The sequence below is a fragment of the Diplotaxodon limnothrissa genome, linkage group LG18 (assembly GCF_057381915.1).
Source record: "Diplotaxodon limnothrissa isolate DT_005_m linkage group LG18, D_limnothrissa_male_GT1.1, whole genome shotgun sequence".
Lineage (NCBI taxonomy): Eukaryota > Metazoa > Chordata > Actinopteri > Cichliformes > Cichlidae > Diplotaxodon > Diplotaxodon limnothrissa.
In genome coordinates this window covers 18,437,031-18,456,096 of record NC_140613.1, presented here as the reverse complement: position 1 = coordinate 18,456,096, position 19,066 = coordinate 18,437,031, and the positions used below count along the sequence as shown (strand labels likewise).

The 19,066-nt window shown below is 39.9% G+C and overlaps 1 protein-coding gene across 1 annotated transcript in view; it reads right to left on the bottom strand.

Annotated features, from left to right (window-relative positions):
- The window catches only part of LOC146613413 (A-type potassium channel modulatory protein DPP6-like), a 96,996-nt gene that overhangs the window by 4,792 nt on the left and 73,138 nt on the right, over positions 1–19,066 (bottom strand). The window contains exons 4-18 of the mRNA XM_085376979.1: positions 16,515–16,609; positions 16,331–16,405; positions 16,202–16,254; positions 15,504–15,585; positions 10,732–10,852; positions 4,831–4,985; positions 4,125–4,222; positions 3,874–4,000; positions 1,836–1,874; positions 1,588–1,695; positions 1,414–1,505; positions 1,283–1,330; positions 1,086–1,198; positions 266–313; positions 64–162 (exon numbers count right to left, since the gene is read on the bottom strand). Of these exons, the coding sequence (XP_085233105.1) occupies positions 64–162; positions 266–313; positions 1,086–1,198; positions 1,283–1,330; positions 1,414–1,505; positions 1,588–1,695; positions 1,836–1,874; positions 3,874–4,000; positions 4,125–4,222; positions 4,831–4,985; positions 10,732–10,852; positions 15,504–15,585; positions 16,202–16,254; positions 16,331–16,405; positions 16,515–16,609 (1,353 nt within the window). The remainder of the gene's footprint in view (positions 1–63; positions 163–265; positions 314–1,085; positions 1,199–1,282; positions 1,331–1,413; positions 1,506–1,587; positions 1,696–1,835; positions 1,875–3,873; positions 4,001–4,124; positions 4,223–4,830; positions 4,986–10,731; positions 10,853–15,503; positions 15,586–16,201; positions 16,255–16,330; positions 16,406–16,514; positions 16,610–19,066) is intronic.

The following is a 19,066-nucleotide window of genomic DNA, read 5'->3' as shown; positions in this document are numbered from 1 at the left end:
ATCTTTAGTGACTTTAGAAAACAATAATTAGGTGCACGTTGGGTTACACAGAGGCACACTTACTGTAGCCTTCTATGTCAATGGTTTTGTACTCCACTCTGGGCATCTGCATGTTGTTGTGTGTGTTGTTTAGTCTTTTATTTGTCTCCACGTCAAACACCTCTGCAGTTCAAGAGAAAAACCTGTTACAAATTCTCAAGTCCAAATGTATTTATCATTAAACATATTTGTAGACGTGTTGTAGACGATGCAGGCGTACACTTACTCTCTTTGTCCTCAGTTCTATAGACAGCCACACTCGGTATATCTGGTCCTACAAAGAACAATGCAGGGAAAAATGATCAGCTAACGGAAATGTAATAATAGAAGTTATTGGATAAGCATGATAAAATATCACATAACAAGATGCTGATAAAAGGCTGAAATGCCTCCAGGAAGGCAATAATAAAGCCACTGAAACCCAACCCTCTGTAGCAGAATAATCTTAAAACAGCACTCTCAGCCAGCTCTGCAGTTAATAATCTACCTCTGTCCCATGAGGAAGTATCTTATTATTTCACGATGGAGCTATTCTCCAAAGATCCAATTAATGAAGAAAGCCACTGGCACTTTTCCTCTCCGATGTGATCCCCTTAAACAAATCAGCTTCCATAGAAACCTTGATGATGTTGTCCAGTGTTGAAGCCAAAAAATGTCATTGTATTTTTCTGCCGGAGTGTCTCTAAGGAACACAAGAGACTTCTACTACTAAACAACAGCTAATCATTGAGCTTTCTTCGCATAATAAATGCTACAAACGCCAAAAGTCACACAGCCTCTGTTAGTACTCACGTGACTGTTTGCAGGCAGTCAGACGAGCTGTTTATTCTTACTGCTAATCAGGAGGATCCTGCAGTGGTTTGAGGTTATCTGCTAACATCCAGTTCGATATAAGCTCTCTACCTGACATGGAGCACTAATTCAATTACACTTTCTACTGAACACGCTCTCTGAGTCTCCCAGGAGGCCTTCGCTGTCAGGAGTGTTGTTATGTAAAACCTTTCAGTCCAAGATTTCTCAAGTGATTCAAGGTAAAGGACGCTCACCTTTACAGTTGAGCAAGAAGTACTGCATGTCGTGGCTGAATGAAACATCCATATAGCCGCACTTGAACTCACAGGACAAGCAACAGCGGTTGAATGGAGCGATTGTGTCAGCACTGCAGGATGGCACAGAGTAAATAATGTACACTTGAAGCAGCACTTAAAAAAAATCACCAAGATGACTTTAACTAAAGCGCTACCTGTACAAGTGCCGCCGTTTGGGGTCATCCTCCGTGCTCAGGAAGTAACTGTGAATCATCCGAACACTGCTGTCAGATAACAAGAGAGCCAGGACTGCATTTAAAAATGTGAAAGCATCTTAAGGTCTTACATGAGGTTTCTTTCATGATTGTAGGCCAAGATCCTGGTCACATCCCAGTCTCCAGAAGTTAGGGACTGAAGTATGTCTGTGCTAGTGTTGGGCTAAAGGGAAGTAACACAAATTAGACACTCATGCAACAGGACGAAGGAAAAATATTACAAGCAAAGGTTTAACATTACGTACCAGAGATGTGGACATGGAGATGTGGAAAAACTTTCCTCTGCCACCCTGAGGGATCGCCCTGGTGAAGAAGAACTTGTATCCATCTTTGGAAAAGAGCGGCGGCTCGTTCTGAAGAGAGGAGAGAAGTTACAAAAACGTGCCTGCAGGGCTTTTTATATCTTTGTCTGTTTACGTGTTCATGCACACACGGGATAAAAAAAAGAGTCTGTTTTTTAGCCAACTAGACTTCTCCGTCTTTCATCACATACCTGTCGGTGCAACCAACTCTCACTCTCATCCTCATGTTTCTGAAAAGATAAAAGGATCTGAGCTGAAAGCTTAATTCAGCAAATAGGAGGGAAATGAAAAGATACATCTCAAAAGGTTTTACATTTACAGTTATGTAAAAAAGAAAGCTTTCACAGGATTGCACAGTCCTGTGAAAGCTTTCTTTGTGCCGATATGTCGTGTTTGGTTTTCGTCAAACATTATGGCCACTTTGGTCTTGACTGTGCGGAGGACATTATCCCAGATACAACTTTGCAAGCCTAGCTGTGCAGCCGTATTCTTTTTAGAGAGAAGAGATTTTCTTCTTGCAACCTTGCAGAAAAGCTATACTTGTTCATCTTTTTCTAATTGTATCATTTTGAAATTTAACATTTAACATAGCTCTTGGATTTTTTTGACATTTCTCTGTGACCTTGGGATGCATTTGCAGGGACATCCTCACTAGAGAAGACTGGTGACTATCTTGAATGTTTTCCATTTGTGAATAATCTTTCCTACTCTAGAATGATGGACAAACAATGGTTTGCAAATTGTCTCATAGCTCTTCCCAGATTGATGAGCAACAAGAATTACTTCTCTAAAATCACTGCTGATGTTGGTCCTCCTTGGCACTCTGTTAATACACAACTGAACGCTTCAGACCAGCAAACTGCCAAAACCTCTGCTTTTATAGAGGAGCTGATGATCAATTTATCATCTGTATTTGAGCGGTGGCACTTGGCTGCTCGTTTCCATCTTAATTCCTAAGGAAGCAATAAGGGTGTACTTAATTTGTGTAAAAGAAAGCTTTCAGAAGACTGTGCAGCCTTGTGAACAATCTCTATTTCACGTCACTGTATATTCTTGCCAAAAAATTAGACAAACAAACACAGTCTCTCTCTACTTGATGCTGTTGGCTATATATAACTATAGTCTATATGACAGTGCCAGACAAGACTCTCAATACCAATCTCATACATGCAAGTGTGGCCAAAAAAAACAAAACAAAACACCTGACAGATCACAGCTGGGATTTAAACTGATGAGCTAAAGCAAGAACAATGTGACTTTGTGATGCGTGATATGAAAGTTATGGTTTGTGCACATCAGCTGGAGTCTAGAAGAAGCTTCTCTTTCAGTTTTATGTAATAGATTGGACAGGAATAATTAAAACAGTGATACACGACTTAAAGAAACCAGCATCTTTGCATAAATATCAGCCAAATGCTGGAAACTGTTGTCTCCATCCACAGTGTTTCTGAAGATCACTCTATAACTATCAGTCTACATCAGGTGTATCAGACATAAGGCCCGGGGACCAAGACTACAGTCTAGCCAGGTGGAAGCGTCTGGATAATGTTTTTTGGACTTTAAATAGTATTCTCACAATATTTTCTTACTGAAGACTGCCACCATTGGCATTCAAGCTACATCAAAGTAATTAGATAAGCAATAACAGAAAACGTCCTTTTTTCAGTATGGGAAATAATGTGAATTACTATCAATGAACTTTTTCTGTAATTTTCTGTAAAAAAACTGAGACATATGGTATTAAATGTACAGTTAAACGTCTTCAGACTGACAAAGAGGGGATTTTCACTCAAGATTAAAATGGGTTGTATGAAGCCCACCATATGAAATGTTTCACATGCCTGCTTTCTATATTGCTTATTGTGTAAAGTGAAAAAAAAGACTTTTATGGGGATTTAAATAAGCGACTGTTTCACAAGAACACAAGCTCCTTGTCTCACGCTACAGTGAAAGATATTCACCACAGCTGGACAATGTGTTATACATAGCAACCTTACTCTTGTAGGACTAATGGTGCCCTTGTCAGGACCTATTTTTCTCTAATGAGTATCTGCAGCAGCAGTTTGATGTTTGATTCAAAATAAACTACAGTGTTTGTGTTTATCGACATGAAAAACATGTAAGCCAGGGTTATTTCCAGTCTTCTCCCAGGAAAACACTGAATGTCACAAGTGGAATACTTTAACACAACGGGGAAAGGGTGGCAGCTAATTTCACACTTTGTTTCACCTTAATGCAGACTCCAGTGGTCGCCTCACACAGTGTCAAGATGGAGTTGTTCTGGGCTCTGTTCAGCCAGTTGACAGCCAGTTTGGTGTTGGTTGCCCATTTCACCATGGTGATGTAATATTCCCTCCTGGAAAAGCAGAAGGTGAGAACACATGACACCTCTGACAAGCAGCACTGTCTCCTTTACGAAAATATATCTCGGTGCTTGTTACTTTATACACAGCGAGGCACCTTCAGATTCAGTCACTCACCCTATCCGGGGGTCATCAGGTTTCTTCATCGCTACCGTGTGCAGAGGACCGTGGAGGCTCACCACTGACAGGTGCACTACAGGGTTTTCTTCTCCAGCCTGCAAGGAAATTAGATACCGAAGGTCAGAAGCTTCAATAACTGATCTTTTTGTCCTCTTAATAATGGATTGGATTTATATAGCGCTTTTCAAGGCACCCAAAGCGCTTTACAATGCCACTATTCATTCACTCTCGCATTCATACACATTCCTCTTGAGGGAAGTTCACTGGCATCTCTCATAATTCTGATGCGACAAGCTTGTTAGTCACAGGCTTCTTATTTGCACACTGAATAGTCTCGGTTTGTGCCTTTCAGTCTTGTTTCAGCACGTTTAGGTCACACAGTTTATTATCAGTTTCTTTAAAACAACGGCTCATTTTAAACACAAGCTCTTTTTGGATAACGGGGCTTAAATGAAACATTACATGAATGTTCTCCCTGAACTGCATATTAAGCATCGTAATTAACTTCTTCCTCTAAATCTGTCATGGACACAGGCTTGAACCATTGACTCCTTCTCAAAGGACCAAAATATTTTGCCCATAGTTTATTAATCTTTTGGACAGATCACTGATGAGCAGAGAGAAATTAGTCTGAATAGACCTGCATTTTCATTGTAAAAACTATGAATTCGTTAAGCTGTAAGATTTGCTGGTCGGGACTTGCCTTTGGGTAATGATAGTCAAGACTCGCGGGATATGGCGCTCCAGTAAAAAACGGCACTTCCATTTTTGGCACCAGCGTGTCATTGATGGTCATGTAGGCCAAACGCAGTCCATCTGGAGACCACCAGTGAGCTATGTGGGTCTGCAGGATCTCCTCTGTAAAACAAATCAACAACATATTATTAATATACATTTCTAAACGTGGCAAAATACTGTAGTTCAGTCTATTACTGGCGTATTCTCCTTGAAACTGGTTAATATACCCAATTATTCGGGCAGTGGGGTGAACATCTTTTCTTAACAAGAAAAACATGATTATTAGAAAAGGGCTCCATACTCGCTCTGCTTGTATTTCAGTCCAAGAGTTTTCTTTTGCCTGTGGGTGGCATTTAACCCAGCAGGGGGCAGAAGAACTCTGTGAAAAGCATGTTCCAACACAGACTGATCAGTCCAGCCTTGATGAGGACATTTTGATTTTGTTTTCCAACTAGCCAATCTTGTTTTTTTGCTGTCACAGCTGGCAAAGGAAGCCATTCACACAGAATTTGATTGAATTTTCACTCTATGGCAGAGGGTAATTTGTTGCAGTGCAGCTTGATTTTTCGAGGTCAGCGCCCGAATAAAACCAGCAGAGACTCTAAAAAAGCACAATTCAATGAATCTATTGTTTTATGAAGGCCAAAGCACTAAAAAGACCTCTGTTATGAAGCTCTGCATAGATGCTATAATTTGTTTCCACATAAAGATGGGATAGTTATCCATTTCTCACATATTCTCTGTGAGAAATCAGTGGAGAGGTTGACTGTGCAGCTGATGTTTCCCTCTCTTTCGGTTGCGGCTGGCCAACCCTCCAGTCACAAAAGAGACGCCACATTTTCAACCAAATTCCACAGATCTGCAGACGTTAATGACATGAGAAAAGACAAACCCACGCGCTGTACTCATACGAGAGCTCATCTATTCCACCTCCCCAAACCTGCAGCTCGATTTATTAAACCTCATAATTTCACTTCATTGTGAAAGTCTTTCCAGCATCTCATGACTTCACTATCTTTAATCTCCTGATCAAAGGTAGAGCTCGTGTTGGTTGATGCTCTCTTATGACAAGTGTGGAATTATTCCTACCACTATTGATCAGCATCAAAGGCCCACACATAATTATTCCTGTCTGAGAACTGTTTAAGCCCACAAAACTACGTCTGAAAATCAAAAGAGAATTGTGATGCTTTAGCAAAAATGTGAATCATTAAATATTCCACTTGATATGATAGTTCGTACATAGAAATTGCATGTTTTCTTCAGCGTGATGCACAGCCCCTCATTTCTTTGCATTTTGGCGTGATCACCATTATTCTTTCGCACAGCCTAAACTCTCTATATTTGTCCATTTATATCTCTCGTTCAACACTTAATTTTATATGACTGCTTTGTCGTCTACTGTATACACGCTGCTATGACAATACAATTCCCCTTTGGGATTAACATTGTTTCAATAATGTTGAGATCCAGGCCATGAGGAGGCCAATCCATGACTGATAGTGTTCAAATGTGTTTGTTTTTGCTTTTTTTTTAATGCAATCAAAGAACTGGGAATATTTTTACTGCTCTGGCCGTGTGTTTAGGGTCATTGTCATGCTGGAAAATTAAGCTGTTGCTATTGACATGCCTCCCAGATTATGTTGGTGAATCTATAATTTGATGGCATTTTTCTGTGTCCATCATTTACCATGTAATCAGTTTTGACAAGATCCACAGCAGTGAGTGTCTGCTGGCTGTAGACACTAACTGTTGGGAATCTCTCCTCATGATTTGAACTAAAAATGTAAAATTTGCATGAATGGCTCCATAAGACCTGTTTCTATTGATTTTGTCCAGTTCTTGTGTGATTTGATATACCTCAGCCTTTTCTCCATGTTATCCCCCCTTCGTGACAGCCGTCTTTCCGCTGAGACCCGATGAGGCTTCTGATTTTACTGATCATCTGTTTTATAGGGTTTTTTTTAATATACTCCTTTTTTGTTCCTGCACTTTTTAAGGACATGTTGCACACCATGCTGAGATATCCCAAGTTTCCAGCTAACAGCTCTTTGGGAATCACCTTGCTGGTGGGAAAAAATACTACTTTATGGCTGTCAAACTGTGTTATCTTTGGCATTTTCATAGATGCAACTATGAAAATGAGAAAAGCTGGAGATTTGTCCCTCAAAACCAATTTTTTTTTTTTAAATAAATGACAAAAAAGTCTGACTCCTTGGAAGTAAAATATAAAGAAATGAGGGAAGGCTCAAGACTTTTGCACAGTACTGTGAGATTTAAAATGTATATACAGTTAAACACCTTAATAGATGTTTAAAATGAGTAGCATTTCCTTGAGCCCTTATAAGTAAATTCAATGAAAAAACAGTAAAAACATTTTAAAGTTGAATGTACAGCCTTCCAGAAATGAGGCAACCTCACCTTGAACCACATTCATACAACTTCTGCCAAATCCTTCTGACCTGAAGAGCACAGTGTGCACTGTGAACACTCCAAGAAATGCGTGGAAAATATACATAAGCTGCATCGTCTCTGTTTTTGTGAGACAGTGTGTTATCCGCAGATAAATCCTTACAACACAGCAGGAAAACACAGCAGGCAAATCTTGCTTCGGCTCTGGTAATGGATTACTTCTTTCATGTCATGTTCTGTGTCTCCAACAAAGAAATAATCCCATTAATGAAAAACCGATTAGAGCCGACCCTGAAGCAGTTCATGCACTGTAACAGAATTTCTCTCGTAATAATTGGCATTTTGTAATTATATTTGCCCTGCATTATTATCCCGGCCCCTCCTCCCCCGCAATAAATCCACAATTAATAGAAATAACAATGCAGAAGTCTAAATAAAATTACCTTCAAACTTCAAAAGATTATTCTCAAACATGACAATGCATCTGTAAACAAAACCGTAATCAAGAGGTATGTAATTACAATGTCTGTCCCACATATGCTGTAATCGGGAAATGTCTCATATTAAATCGCAAATATGTTGGCTTTTGAACATCTGCTGAGTGAGATTGCAGCGCTGCAAACATGAATTAATTAAAATTGCCAGAACGCAAACGCAAGCTATGCGAAGACTAAAGGAGGAGGTGCGCTGAGATGTAGCCAGCTGCGTGCTTTCAAATGGAATCACGCACACAAATACACAACACGCCGTAGGGAGAGGCAGGTGTCAAAAGACTGGATTAAAATGGTTTTCAAGTGTAGCCGTCGAAATGCAGTACATATTAAAAAGTTTCTTGAAGCCGCTGACCTAAAGTTTACTTTCATTCTTGTGTTGTTCAGGCGGCAGGCTGGGAAAATACACAAAACAACCTCACAAACTAACACCCAGCAACAAACAGCAGGTAGATGAAGTTAGTGACTACCTGGTGAACATAATGAGTGCATACCCAGATGTGGCAAGCAGCTGTTGGGAGCGAAAAAAGCTCTATAAATCTTCCGTGGGCAACACTACCTGTAGCATCAAACAGAAGACACAGCTGGCAACTGAATTAGCTGGTGAACCCAACAGAGCACATAGATGCTAAAAAGAAAGATATTTGGATTTCAGTAAAGAAAAACCCCCAAAAACAAGTGAATAATAAACTTGCCTTCACCGGCTGGATAGAAACACAACTGGAAGTAAATGCACATGTTGTTATTATGACTTCAACGTGATAACACTGGAGGTGGAAGTATTTATGGCTTATTTCTACTGTATCCAACAGTCCAAAAAACAACTAAAGAAGATTTAAGAGGAAATCTAGATGCTACAATTCAGTTCACTTCAATTTTATTTATACAGCACCAAATCACAACAACAGTTGCTTCAATGTGCTTTATATTGTAAAGTAAAGACCCTGCAATAATACATAGAAATGGAGGAAACACCGACAATCATACGATTGACTTGAGCAAGTACTTTGGTGACAGTGGTGACAGAAAAACTCCCAACAGGAAGAAAGTACTAGTAGTACTACTGTACTACTAGTACAGTAGTAGACATGCATACCCTACAGTAGTACAGTAGGGTGCAGACTATTAACATGACAATCTTTAAAGCAAAAATGAACATGTTTAAAGGCTGTTAAATGGTCTCTATAGCTACTTGAATTAAGTACATCCATACTACCTCTATGGGAAATATGAGGGTAAGTAGCAGCTAGATGCTGCTAATCAAATGAAATTGATTAAATGATCAGCAGCAACTCTCAACACAATGCCACAATCTTCCCAGCAGTGGAATTTTCAGCAAATTCACCCCAAAGTCACGCTATACCAAGCTCAGAGAAACTGCAAAAAACCAAGAGCTAAATCTCAGATTCTAAGGGCCTCAGCTAGCATGTTAAAAGTTAAAGTTTCTGACAGTACAAATAGATAAAGATCGAATGGTTATCTTCGGAAAGGTCAAAGCCTCTTCTCTTTAAAAAGAACATGGCAGACCAGCTTAGGTTTGCAAAAGTGCATCTGAGCAAAACCCCCAGATTTCTGGAACAATGTCCTTTTGACAGATGAGACCAAAGTGCAGATGTCTGGCCATAATGCACAGCACCGTGTACTGCAAAAACCAAACACAGCATATCAGCACAAACACCTCATACTAACTGTCAATTGCAGCCACAGGGCATCTTGCAGTCACTGAGTTGACCACAAGCCTCTCTGTATAGCAAAATGTTGTCAAATCTGAAGATATCTGTCCAACAGCTGAAGCTTGGCCAGAATTTGGTCATGCAACACAACAAGCACGAGCAGTAAATCTGCAACAAAAGGGCTGATTAAGAAAAAAAACCCAAGGTGCTGCAATGGCCGAATCAAAGTCGAGACCTCAGCCTGATTGAAATGCTGTGGCAGGGCTGTAAGAGAGCTGTGCATAAACTAATACCAGCAAACCTCAGCGAACTGAAACAACCTAATATTGCACAACATTGCAAGAAAATGATAAATTTACAGAAACATATTGGGGCTAAAGCTCTTTCTTCAAGCTATTGAATCATGGGCTGTGCTTACGTGTCAAGACAATTTTACAGAGGGTGATTAATTTTCTTAAACACGTGTAATATTACATGTTTGGCCACTGTGAGTGACAGCTAGGTGGTATTTTGTTCTGTTCACCATTCGGCTCTTTTCAGACACAGAGCCGGATGATTTTTCTAGTAAGTAGGTTTTGTTTTAGGCTTATTTGCTAGCGGGTGACCACATTTTATGTCTCTAATGGACCTTGCTGAACAAGCTAACTGGGCAACACTTGCATTAGTTAAAACTGTCCTTATGCTACCCTATCAACAGAATATGTCCATGTCTGATTTTTAAAAATCCAAATCGCACTGAAGACAGAATTTCTCAGACATTTTAAAAATAATCCAGAAATCAGGGGACGGCATTACAGTGACTATGTCCATCTTTTCTATTCAGTCTATGCTCTTGGCGCAACAAATCCTCAATGTGAGAAAGAGAAAAAGCTGGACAGACCTCTACAGATTCCTCACCTAAACCCCATGCAACAACACTGGGCTGTTAAAATCAATTCAAATGCAGTCAACATCACAGTCCAACCTCACTAAAGCCCCTGTGGCTCACTGGGACAAAATCCCCATACCCAGCATCTGAAATGTTGTAGAAAACCTTCCTGAAAAGCAGAGACTTTATAATAACATATTAGCTGGCCTGGTTTCGAAATGAGATGTGCACTGAGCCCTTGCAATTCATTCTCAGAATCCATAATTGAGTTCAACTTCAACCACTCGTTAAAGATGAAAGAAATCCGTCTTTGATCTGAACTCTGAAGAAAATTCCAGCATTTGCAACATAAAGGACTCAATATTATTTCAAGCGTTGTTGTATTTTGGTACGACCTTTTTTTTTTTTTTAAGTCATCTTACCCTCATACAGCCAGTCAGTGAGGCCATTGAAGACAACTCCTTCTTTGCCAGTGGACACCAGGCGGATCGCTCGACTCTCTACAGTCGTTCTGTAGTAGATGTTGTTTTCGAATATGAAGACCTGGACAAAAAAAGGTGAAAGAGTAGCCATCATCATTAATATTTCTTGTACTTTTGCATTAAAAAAAAAAGAAATCTTTAAGCCAAAAATGTAAGAGGTTTTTTTTTGTAATAACAACACAACATTATCTTAATCCAAGCTGATACACTCTCAGTCAACACCTGCTTAATGCACGAGTGTTAAAAGAAATCTCCCTCATTATAGTTCACACTGGGTTCCTCTTCAGCCCAGCATGAAACCATTTCTGTTGCTAATCAAGGCGCTGGAATCGGCTTTGGCCCTGCAGGCACACATACATTGCTAAAAACATATGTAGATGCCAGCTGATGACTCCCCCGCCTCCCGCCTTGCTCATTGAGAACTCCGCGCTGTCTGCAGGGGGTCGGCCGGGATTGAGCTAAATTGCTGGTTATACTGCTGATTTAAGCCTCTGGCACCCACAGAGGCATCGCCTGAAGGAATTTAGACGCATCGCTGTCAGATGAGCGTGGGACACTTAAAAACCTCTGTCTATAAACTGTGATTTCACCGCTTCAACAGGTGCCAGTATGAAGCAGATGAACGCAAGACTGTCTGATGTCTATAGTTCAGGTCGTGATGGTGTGACTAGCCTGTCAGCTGTACCCTCTTCAGTGAAATTTAAGCCTCACATCACTCATAAGATGGAGGAAAACAGAAAGACAGAAGTCCTTTTAGCTCTGATCTTTGGATGCTATTGAGCAAATCAAAGTTTTATATTGTGGGATTAACATCTGAGGAAAACAGATCAATGCAGGGCAGTGTAAAAAGGAGGGAAGCTGGCAGTTGGCGAGTGTTACAAAGCAGCCGTGGGACAGGATTCAAAGAGTTACATAAAATAAAATAAAAAACCCTCAGCCAACCAAATGATTAAAAGACATGCATTAAATTTCAGGGTTGAGATTTACTTTCAGAACAAAACTGATACAGTCATAAATAATACTGAATGGACTCTCAGAGCTACAATTGTAGGGCATCCATATCTGGACTCACACTCACTTGCTTGGTGATTTTTAATGTTCAAGGGAATTAGATGAGAGAAAAGAGTGAAAGTGCAAAAAGCCAAAAGATAGCCATTTCAAAAGGGCAGAGATGAAAGCAGCAACATCAAAGCTACCTGAGCAGGGCGAGCAGCATGGTTGCTCATTTGTGTTGTTGCAGTTGCATGCTGGGATGTGTGCTGGTGAGCGAGAAGTTGCGAGACGTCTAATTTTGTCAAATAAAACTTCCACTGGTCATTTTCCCTTAAATCCATCGTCTTATTTGTGTCAATACAATCTCTTTTCCCGCTCTATGTGTGTGTATGAGTGTGTGTGTGTGTGTGCGCGCATTGACCCAGCCTCACTGATTGCACCGTCATGGTGGAGTAATTGCTTGTGGTTTAATGAGGGGAACGTCACAGGATTCATCTCCTGGCTCCTCTCACTGTACATCTGATGCTCGGCTGCACGCAGGCACAGGCACAAACACACACGGCACATTTTTCTGTGCTGATGAAACACTTGATGATAAATTGCTCCACTTCTGATAAACTTAATGGGAAATCATTATATTCACAAACTGTTATGGGAAAAAAAAAGAAAACACATCTCCGGGTCACAGAGAGACAAAAGACGAGAGCTCATCTCATTTTTTTTCCTTTCCTGCACAACCTTGGTAGTTCATTAAATCAAACGCAGAGCTACAGTAACAGCTATGCGAGAGGAACAATCAGATACATTATTACCATATGCAAATTCACCTGCTTTCTTCCCTCGGCAAAAGGCAAACTCTCATCACACACTTGAAATGTTAATATTTTCTCACAGCCATGTATCTGTAATTTAAGCAAATGATACGATAAGAGCAATTACAGCACAAAGGAAAAGCTTTGAAGTAAAAGCCGATGAAACGTGGGGCCGTAACTCGTTTAAGGAACACAATCTAAACAGAAAAATAATTTAAAGTCAACAAGGGAAAAATGGAGTAAGTGAGAGAATGAAACAAAACACCATCAGGTGCTGGATCGATGAAACTTTTAAGCTCAGTAAAAGACGGGCTAGCATTTTTCATACAACAAAACCAAGATTGTGTCAACACAATCTAAATATACAGTTTTGTATAACATAAAAAGGCTAAATGAAGAGCTGTGAGAGCACAGAGCTGTTTAAGAAGTCTCTCAAACAAGTGTTGACAAAACATGTCGCCCAGCGCAGCACTGTTGCTTGCTAACTTGTTTTTAATAGTTTTTAAACAATAGAAAAGCTCAGTAAGGAATAAGCCATAATGAGCTTCAGCTAAGCAGGTAAATTGCACGACAGATTCAGCGACGTTCCACGTTTTTCTTTCAGGATATATAATGACAATAGGCAGTTGCAGGTAAGCATAATCATTACCAAGAATAAAAAGATACACAAGTTAATGAGGAAACTGTGCCACTAACGATCGAGAACCAGGTTTTTTTTTAGTGTTTTGTGATCCTTTATAAACTTTATAAAGTCGCTTACTGCTGCCATTCCTGGATGGCAGATCACTAAGAATCTACTAGGATCCTTGAAACATGATAACCAACAGTCATCAACCATAAAGAAACTGGATAACCATGCCCCCCTCAGTGATGGCTTTCTGAAAAAAGACAAACTCCAAGTGATGAGTGCAGCTGTGTCACAGAAAATTGCGCATGTCAAGTGCATTATTCCTGCAGTGCTTCAAGTCACTGGAGAAAAATGATGCACAAAAGTATGGATTCTATTTTTGGAGACTCTACATGTTGTAAACAAGTCTATATGACAGTGTGTTCAGTGCATTTTGTATGGTCACGAGATAAAATCAAATATATTTACATACATACATACACATATAGATATATATGTAAAATCCTTTTGGGGAATTAGAGGACTGTAAATGTACATTATATTGCCAAAAGTATTCACTCACCCGTTGAAATCTTTGAAACCAGATGTTCCAAACACTTCCACTTCAAATGGATGGAATGAATTTGAACTGTTGCTTGTAGACTGCTTCTACAAGCATTTATAAAGCTATGGAGCTCGGTGAGTCCCAGTGACAAGAACTCTTAATGCTTCAGTATACCAAGACATTTTGGACAATTGTATGCTCCCAGTTTTGTGGGAACAGTTTGGGGATGGCCCCTTCCTGTTCCAACATGGCTGCACACCAGTGTACAATGCAAGGTCATTAAAGACATGGATGTAGAAGAACTTGACTGGCCTGCACAGAGTCCTGACCTCAACCTGACAGAACATCTTTGAGATGAATTAGAGCAGAAACTGCAAGTCAGGCCTTCTTTTCCAACATCAGCGTCTTACCTCATTGCTGTGTTTCTGGAAGAATGGTCAAAAATTCCCATAAACACCTCTAAACCTTGTGGAAAGCTTTCCCAGAAGCGGTGAAGCCGTTATAGCTGCAAAGGGTGGACCGACATCATATTAAACCCTATGGATTAAGAATGGGACGACACTCAAGTTCATGTGAGCGTGCAGCTAGACTTTTGGCAGTATGGTGTATGTTAGATATGGTTTCCTAAAATAGCTGATTTTCCATAAAAAATTATAGAACAGCTAAACAAATCTCTTGCTTCTAAGATCTGAGTCACAGCTCAGAGTTTTCATTATAAAAAAAGTTACAGATTGACCAACAGTATTTGACCTCTACTGAAGTCCATTAAAAACAGACAACTATTTTAATATTTGAGTGTTTCATTGAAAAAATAGTTTTAGTGATTCACAATAGCTGGAACTAATCCAGATACCTTTTTTTTTCTCAGTAGAGCTCATTTTAAATCCCTTTGTGTATGGAGAGACACATCTTTTAACTATGCTGAATCCAAGGACTTCTGTTTGAACATCATCATGGAACTATTTCTGTACTCTTCATGTTTTAAAAGGTAAAAGCAGCAAAACATGTTTTTCTTTTGTAAAAAAAAAAAAAAAGGAAAAAAGAAAAAAGCAATTTTCTGTCAGTAAACTGAATGGAAATTCCAAATAGTGAGACTAAATTGAAGATTAAGAATTTGTTTCCATAATCATACAGACTGTCTCCAAGCAACGGGATCCTTGTACATGAGCTGCCCCCAAACATGGCTGACATCACAGACCAACACGTGTGGAAACACGTGCCTGCTGACCTTTGTGACGACACTGGTGCAATGCAACCCTTTGCTCATTGCCGTAACCTTGAGGCTTATCTCCAGTCCTACACCCTCAAACATTTGAAGATGTGTCAGAAAGCCAACATATCCTCACCATGCTGTGGTCTAAAATGAAAACAGGCACATGCACACACATCATTGCTGTGTGTCTACTGCTCCTCTCCCAGCAACCTCATACTGCCCAAGCCAAGGGTTGTGCCACCAAGATGCCATCTGCCACTGTGTCTCTCACCGGCTCGCGAGCTGTCACAAAGCAAAGATCTTCTTGGCTGACATTGATGGAGGTCAAAGCAAAGGACGTTCACCTAAGAGATCTAAATGTGGTCATTACAGAGTGCATAAACCTTATTACCACAAGGTTTGGCTGTGCCACTGTGACAAGCCACTGCTGTGCCTCCTCTGTGAGGGCAGACTGATACTGACAGATCTCTACCTGCGAGCTAGAACTCAGGGAGTGTAATCCCAAGGGTACAGGCTTCTTACCAGCTGCTGGCCTTGGGGCCCCCATCCGGCAAACTGCAGGAAAGCTTCATGCACCTCAGGGGGATTTAAAGGCCACGTTTCCCTGTGAAGACAACACATCATGAGAACATACTTGCTGGTTTGTATACTGCATGCACATCACACGTGTTATATGCCAATATAACACGTCTTTGTCTGAATTTCTACGAACATTATTGCTAAGGATTGTCTTATTGCATTGGAGTCACACTGGGTTAAATATGTACACTTGGGTTTTAAGGGGTATTTATTATTTTCTTCTTTTTTTTGGGTTGTATGGAAGCCCCAAACGCAATTTCATTGTTCTTGACAATGACAATAAATAAATAAATACTAAATAAATACTAAATAAATATAAATGCACAGTCAGACAAAGAAGTCGTGTGCTTTTCAGCCTTGTCCCCTCACTGTAGGTTTCATCAATCAACCATGTCCTTTTTTTAGCACAAGCTGACTTTGCTTGGCTCGCTACAAATACAGAACAGTAGGGAACTAAGCAGACATAGATGGATGAAAGGCTAAAAAACAGGCCAAAAACCTTCGCCCCAAACTAAAGTGAATTAAAAAGCATTCCCATAAGATTCTAGAGTACGCAGGTAAATGGCGCTGATGTCAGTGCCAGGCTACATATGGTCAGAGTAAAGACTTGTCGAGGAAGAGGACAGAAAGTTTGTACTTACTGTGTCACGAGACTGTAAATGATGTACTTCGCCTCATAGGAGTGTTGGTATTTCTGTGGAAGAAAACAAAGTTGCGGTCAGGAAAGGACAAAGTCTGAGAAAACAAAATATTTCAGCTAGATTTCTCACCGGTTTTACTTCAAAGGCAAACAGCACATGTTGCATGTCTGGAGACACTTGGTACTTGGCAGCTCTGGATCTATCCTGGATGGGATACAGACAAAAATACAGACACACTCACATCAGGAACACACTCAGTACAGCAGCAGCAGCAGATAGTAAAAGTTACTGTTCTTGGAGAAAATGTACTCACAAACAGCTGGTTTGGAACGACAACCCTTTGCTCCAAGGTGTCAATGTTAAGCTGGACAACATCCCCTTCCGCTGTACGATACAGCAGCTCATTGTCTTTGAATGAAAAACAAACACCAGAGGGTGAGATGATATTTCATACAGTTCCTGTTCCCAGATACAGACAACGAAAGTGCAGCAAGTATGGTTTTCCTGTTGTGTAATAATTACTGCGACAGGTCCCACCACAAGGGCAGTTCTCAGTATATACACTACAGGGGCAAAAGTATAAATCCACACCTTTAATCCAGTGTTAATTTTCCAAAGGGCTAGCCCCCTTGGGAAAAACTGGAAAACTGGGACTGTTGTGGAGGGTCCACGTCATCTCAGTCTTTGTATTCCGGTGTTTTCAGTCCTCTTGCCACAGGTGTATACGATCAAATATCTAGCCATGAAGCCTGCCTTTACAAACATCTGTGAAAGAATGGCTCTTTCTGAATTCAAGTGTCGTACTGTAATAGAAGGGCCACCGTTTGTGAAATTTCTTCCATCCTAGAGACTTCTCAATCAGCTGTAATTGGTATTATTGCAAAGCAGCATTAACATCAGCACAAAAACTGCATGCTGGGAGCTTCATGCCATTGGTTTCCATGGTTAAGCAGCTCCAGTAGGTGTAATATTTAGGTAGCCTGGTAGTACATGACTACCTGTAGACAGAAGTTGTCAACACAATAACAGTTTAAATAAAAGCATGGGTTTAGTATGACTACTAATTAGAAATAATGTAGTAATGACCACCTACACCACTCCACTTTAGTATCCAGTTTAACCTACAATTTGCCAAATGTTTTAAAATTTTTCTTGGATGATTTTTTGAGCACTTTGGGAACATAGAGGTGAAGCACAAAGACTGAAACTCAACATCATTACTGTTTAAGTTGATATGACAACATTACTCATCATTTATTTATGCATCCAACAGTTACAGAGCAATATAAATAACTTGGGGTTCATGGGAATATCTCTTTTTAGCCATCAAAGACTCAACCAAGTTCACCAGCTAGTTGCTTGTATAAATTATGGTTCCGGGCAGGTTATGTACAGCTAAGTGTTTTTAATGAAGCCAGTTGTAATTTAAAGCAGCAGTAAGCTGCCAAACAGGCCTTTCATCTGTTTTATATGAAAACTACAAGGTTTATCTTATGATCTAATAGTAATGAATTACGTATCTCCCGCTGGTCAGTGTTAGAAAGGCTCTGAGTATTCAATGTGCCAGCGACCTTAGCTTAGCACTGAGATTCATGTCTTCTTTCCTCTAAAGGGAAGTGTCTGCTGTACTAACTGTATTTTCTTCATCAGCCTGAATATTACAATTCACAGACTTGCATATCAATATCCTAAAGCTGATAATATCTGATTATAAAGATATAATAATAATAAAAAAAATTGTTACAATGAAAGCGGCTCTGCTCAGGCTGAAACAGGTAAGCAAAATACATTTTGTTACCATCTGTTTGTGTCACTCAAAAGCACTTGTCTCACATCCCATCATTGACAATTTTCAGGAACTACAGATGCATATAAAATGTGTCATTTTCAGCCAAATTTAATTAATTAATTTTATGAGAAACATTTCAGCTGGAAGTCATAAAGTTTGTTTTTACTATGATAAAACCCTGATTTACAAAAACTTAATTTGAAATATTAACGACTAATAAAGGCGCCACTATTTCAGTTATCTGCTACATCAGGCAAAGCCGTCATTGCTTTGTGTACTTCACTCATATGTATGACCTGTGATATGAATTTTAATTAATTGAAAAGTTTTATTTTAAAAGGTTCATGTAAAGTATTTGATTTTATTCATTACTAAAAAAAACAACAACACAAAACTGTCTTTTATCCTGTCTTCCTTCTCTCACCCCAACCGGTCACAGCAGATGGCCCCACCCCTCCCTGAGCCTGCTGGAGGTTTCTTCCTGTTAAAAGGAAGTTTTTCCTTCCCACTGTCGCCAAAGTGCTTGCTCATAGGGGGTCATATGATTGTTGGGTTTTTCTCTGTACGTATTATTGTAGGGTCTGCTTGCAATATAAAGCACCTAGAGGCGACTGTTGTTGCGATTTGGTGCTGTATAAATAAAATTGAATTGAATTGAATAGACTATCTTGCAAAGAAAGACCTCAAAATACAACCTTAGTGCAATAAAAATCAGTTCATCTGTGACTACAGCAACAAAAGTAATTATACAGTTCCAATTAAAGCTAACTGCATGGACATATTTATGGAAGCCTGAGAAAGCCACTGCTTTCTCACGCCACCTGGTAAGGACTCACCTGAACAAAGCAGAGCAAACTAGAGGACTGACCTTAAGCTGAAACATTGCTGTAGCAGTGGTTAGGAGGGACTGTGAAAGGCTTTTCTTTTCAGAGCAGGCCCCTCCATTTTATAAGGACTTAGAGGTCACGATGACCCAGCAGTCTCTAACAAGAGTCTCTCAAAATCTGTGCCTAGGATGCTCTCTTCTATCTAATATTAGAAACTCAGACAGTGATCTTGCCTAAATAACATTTCCA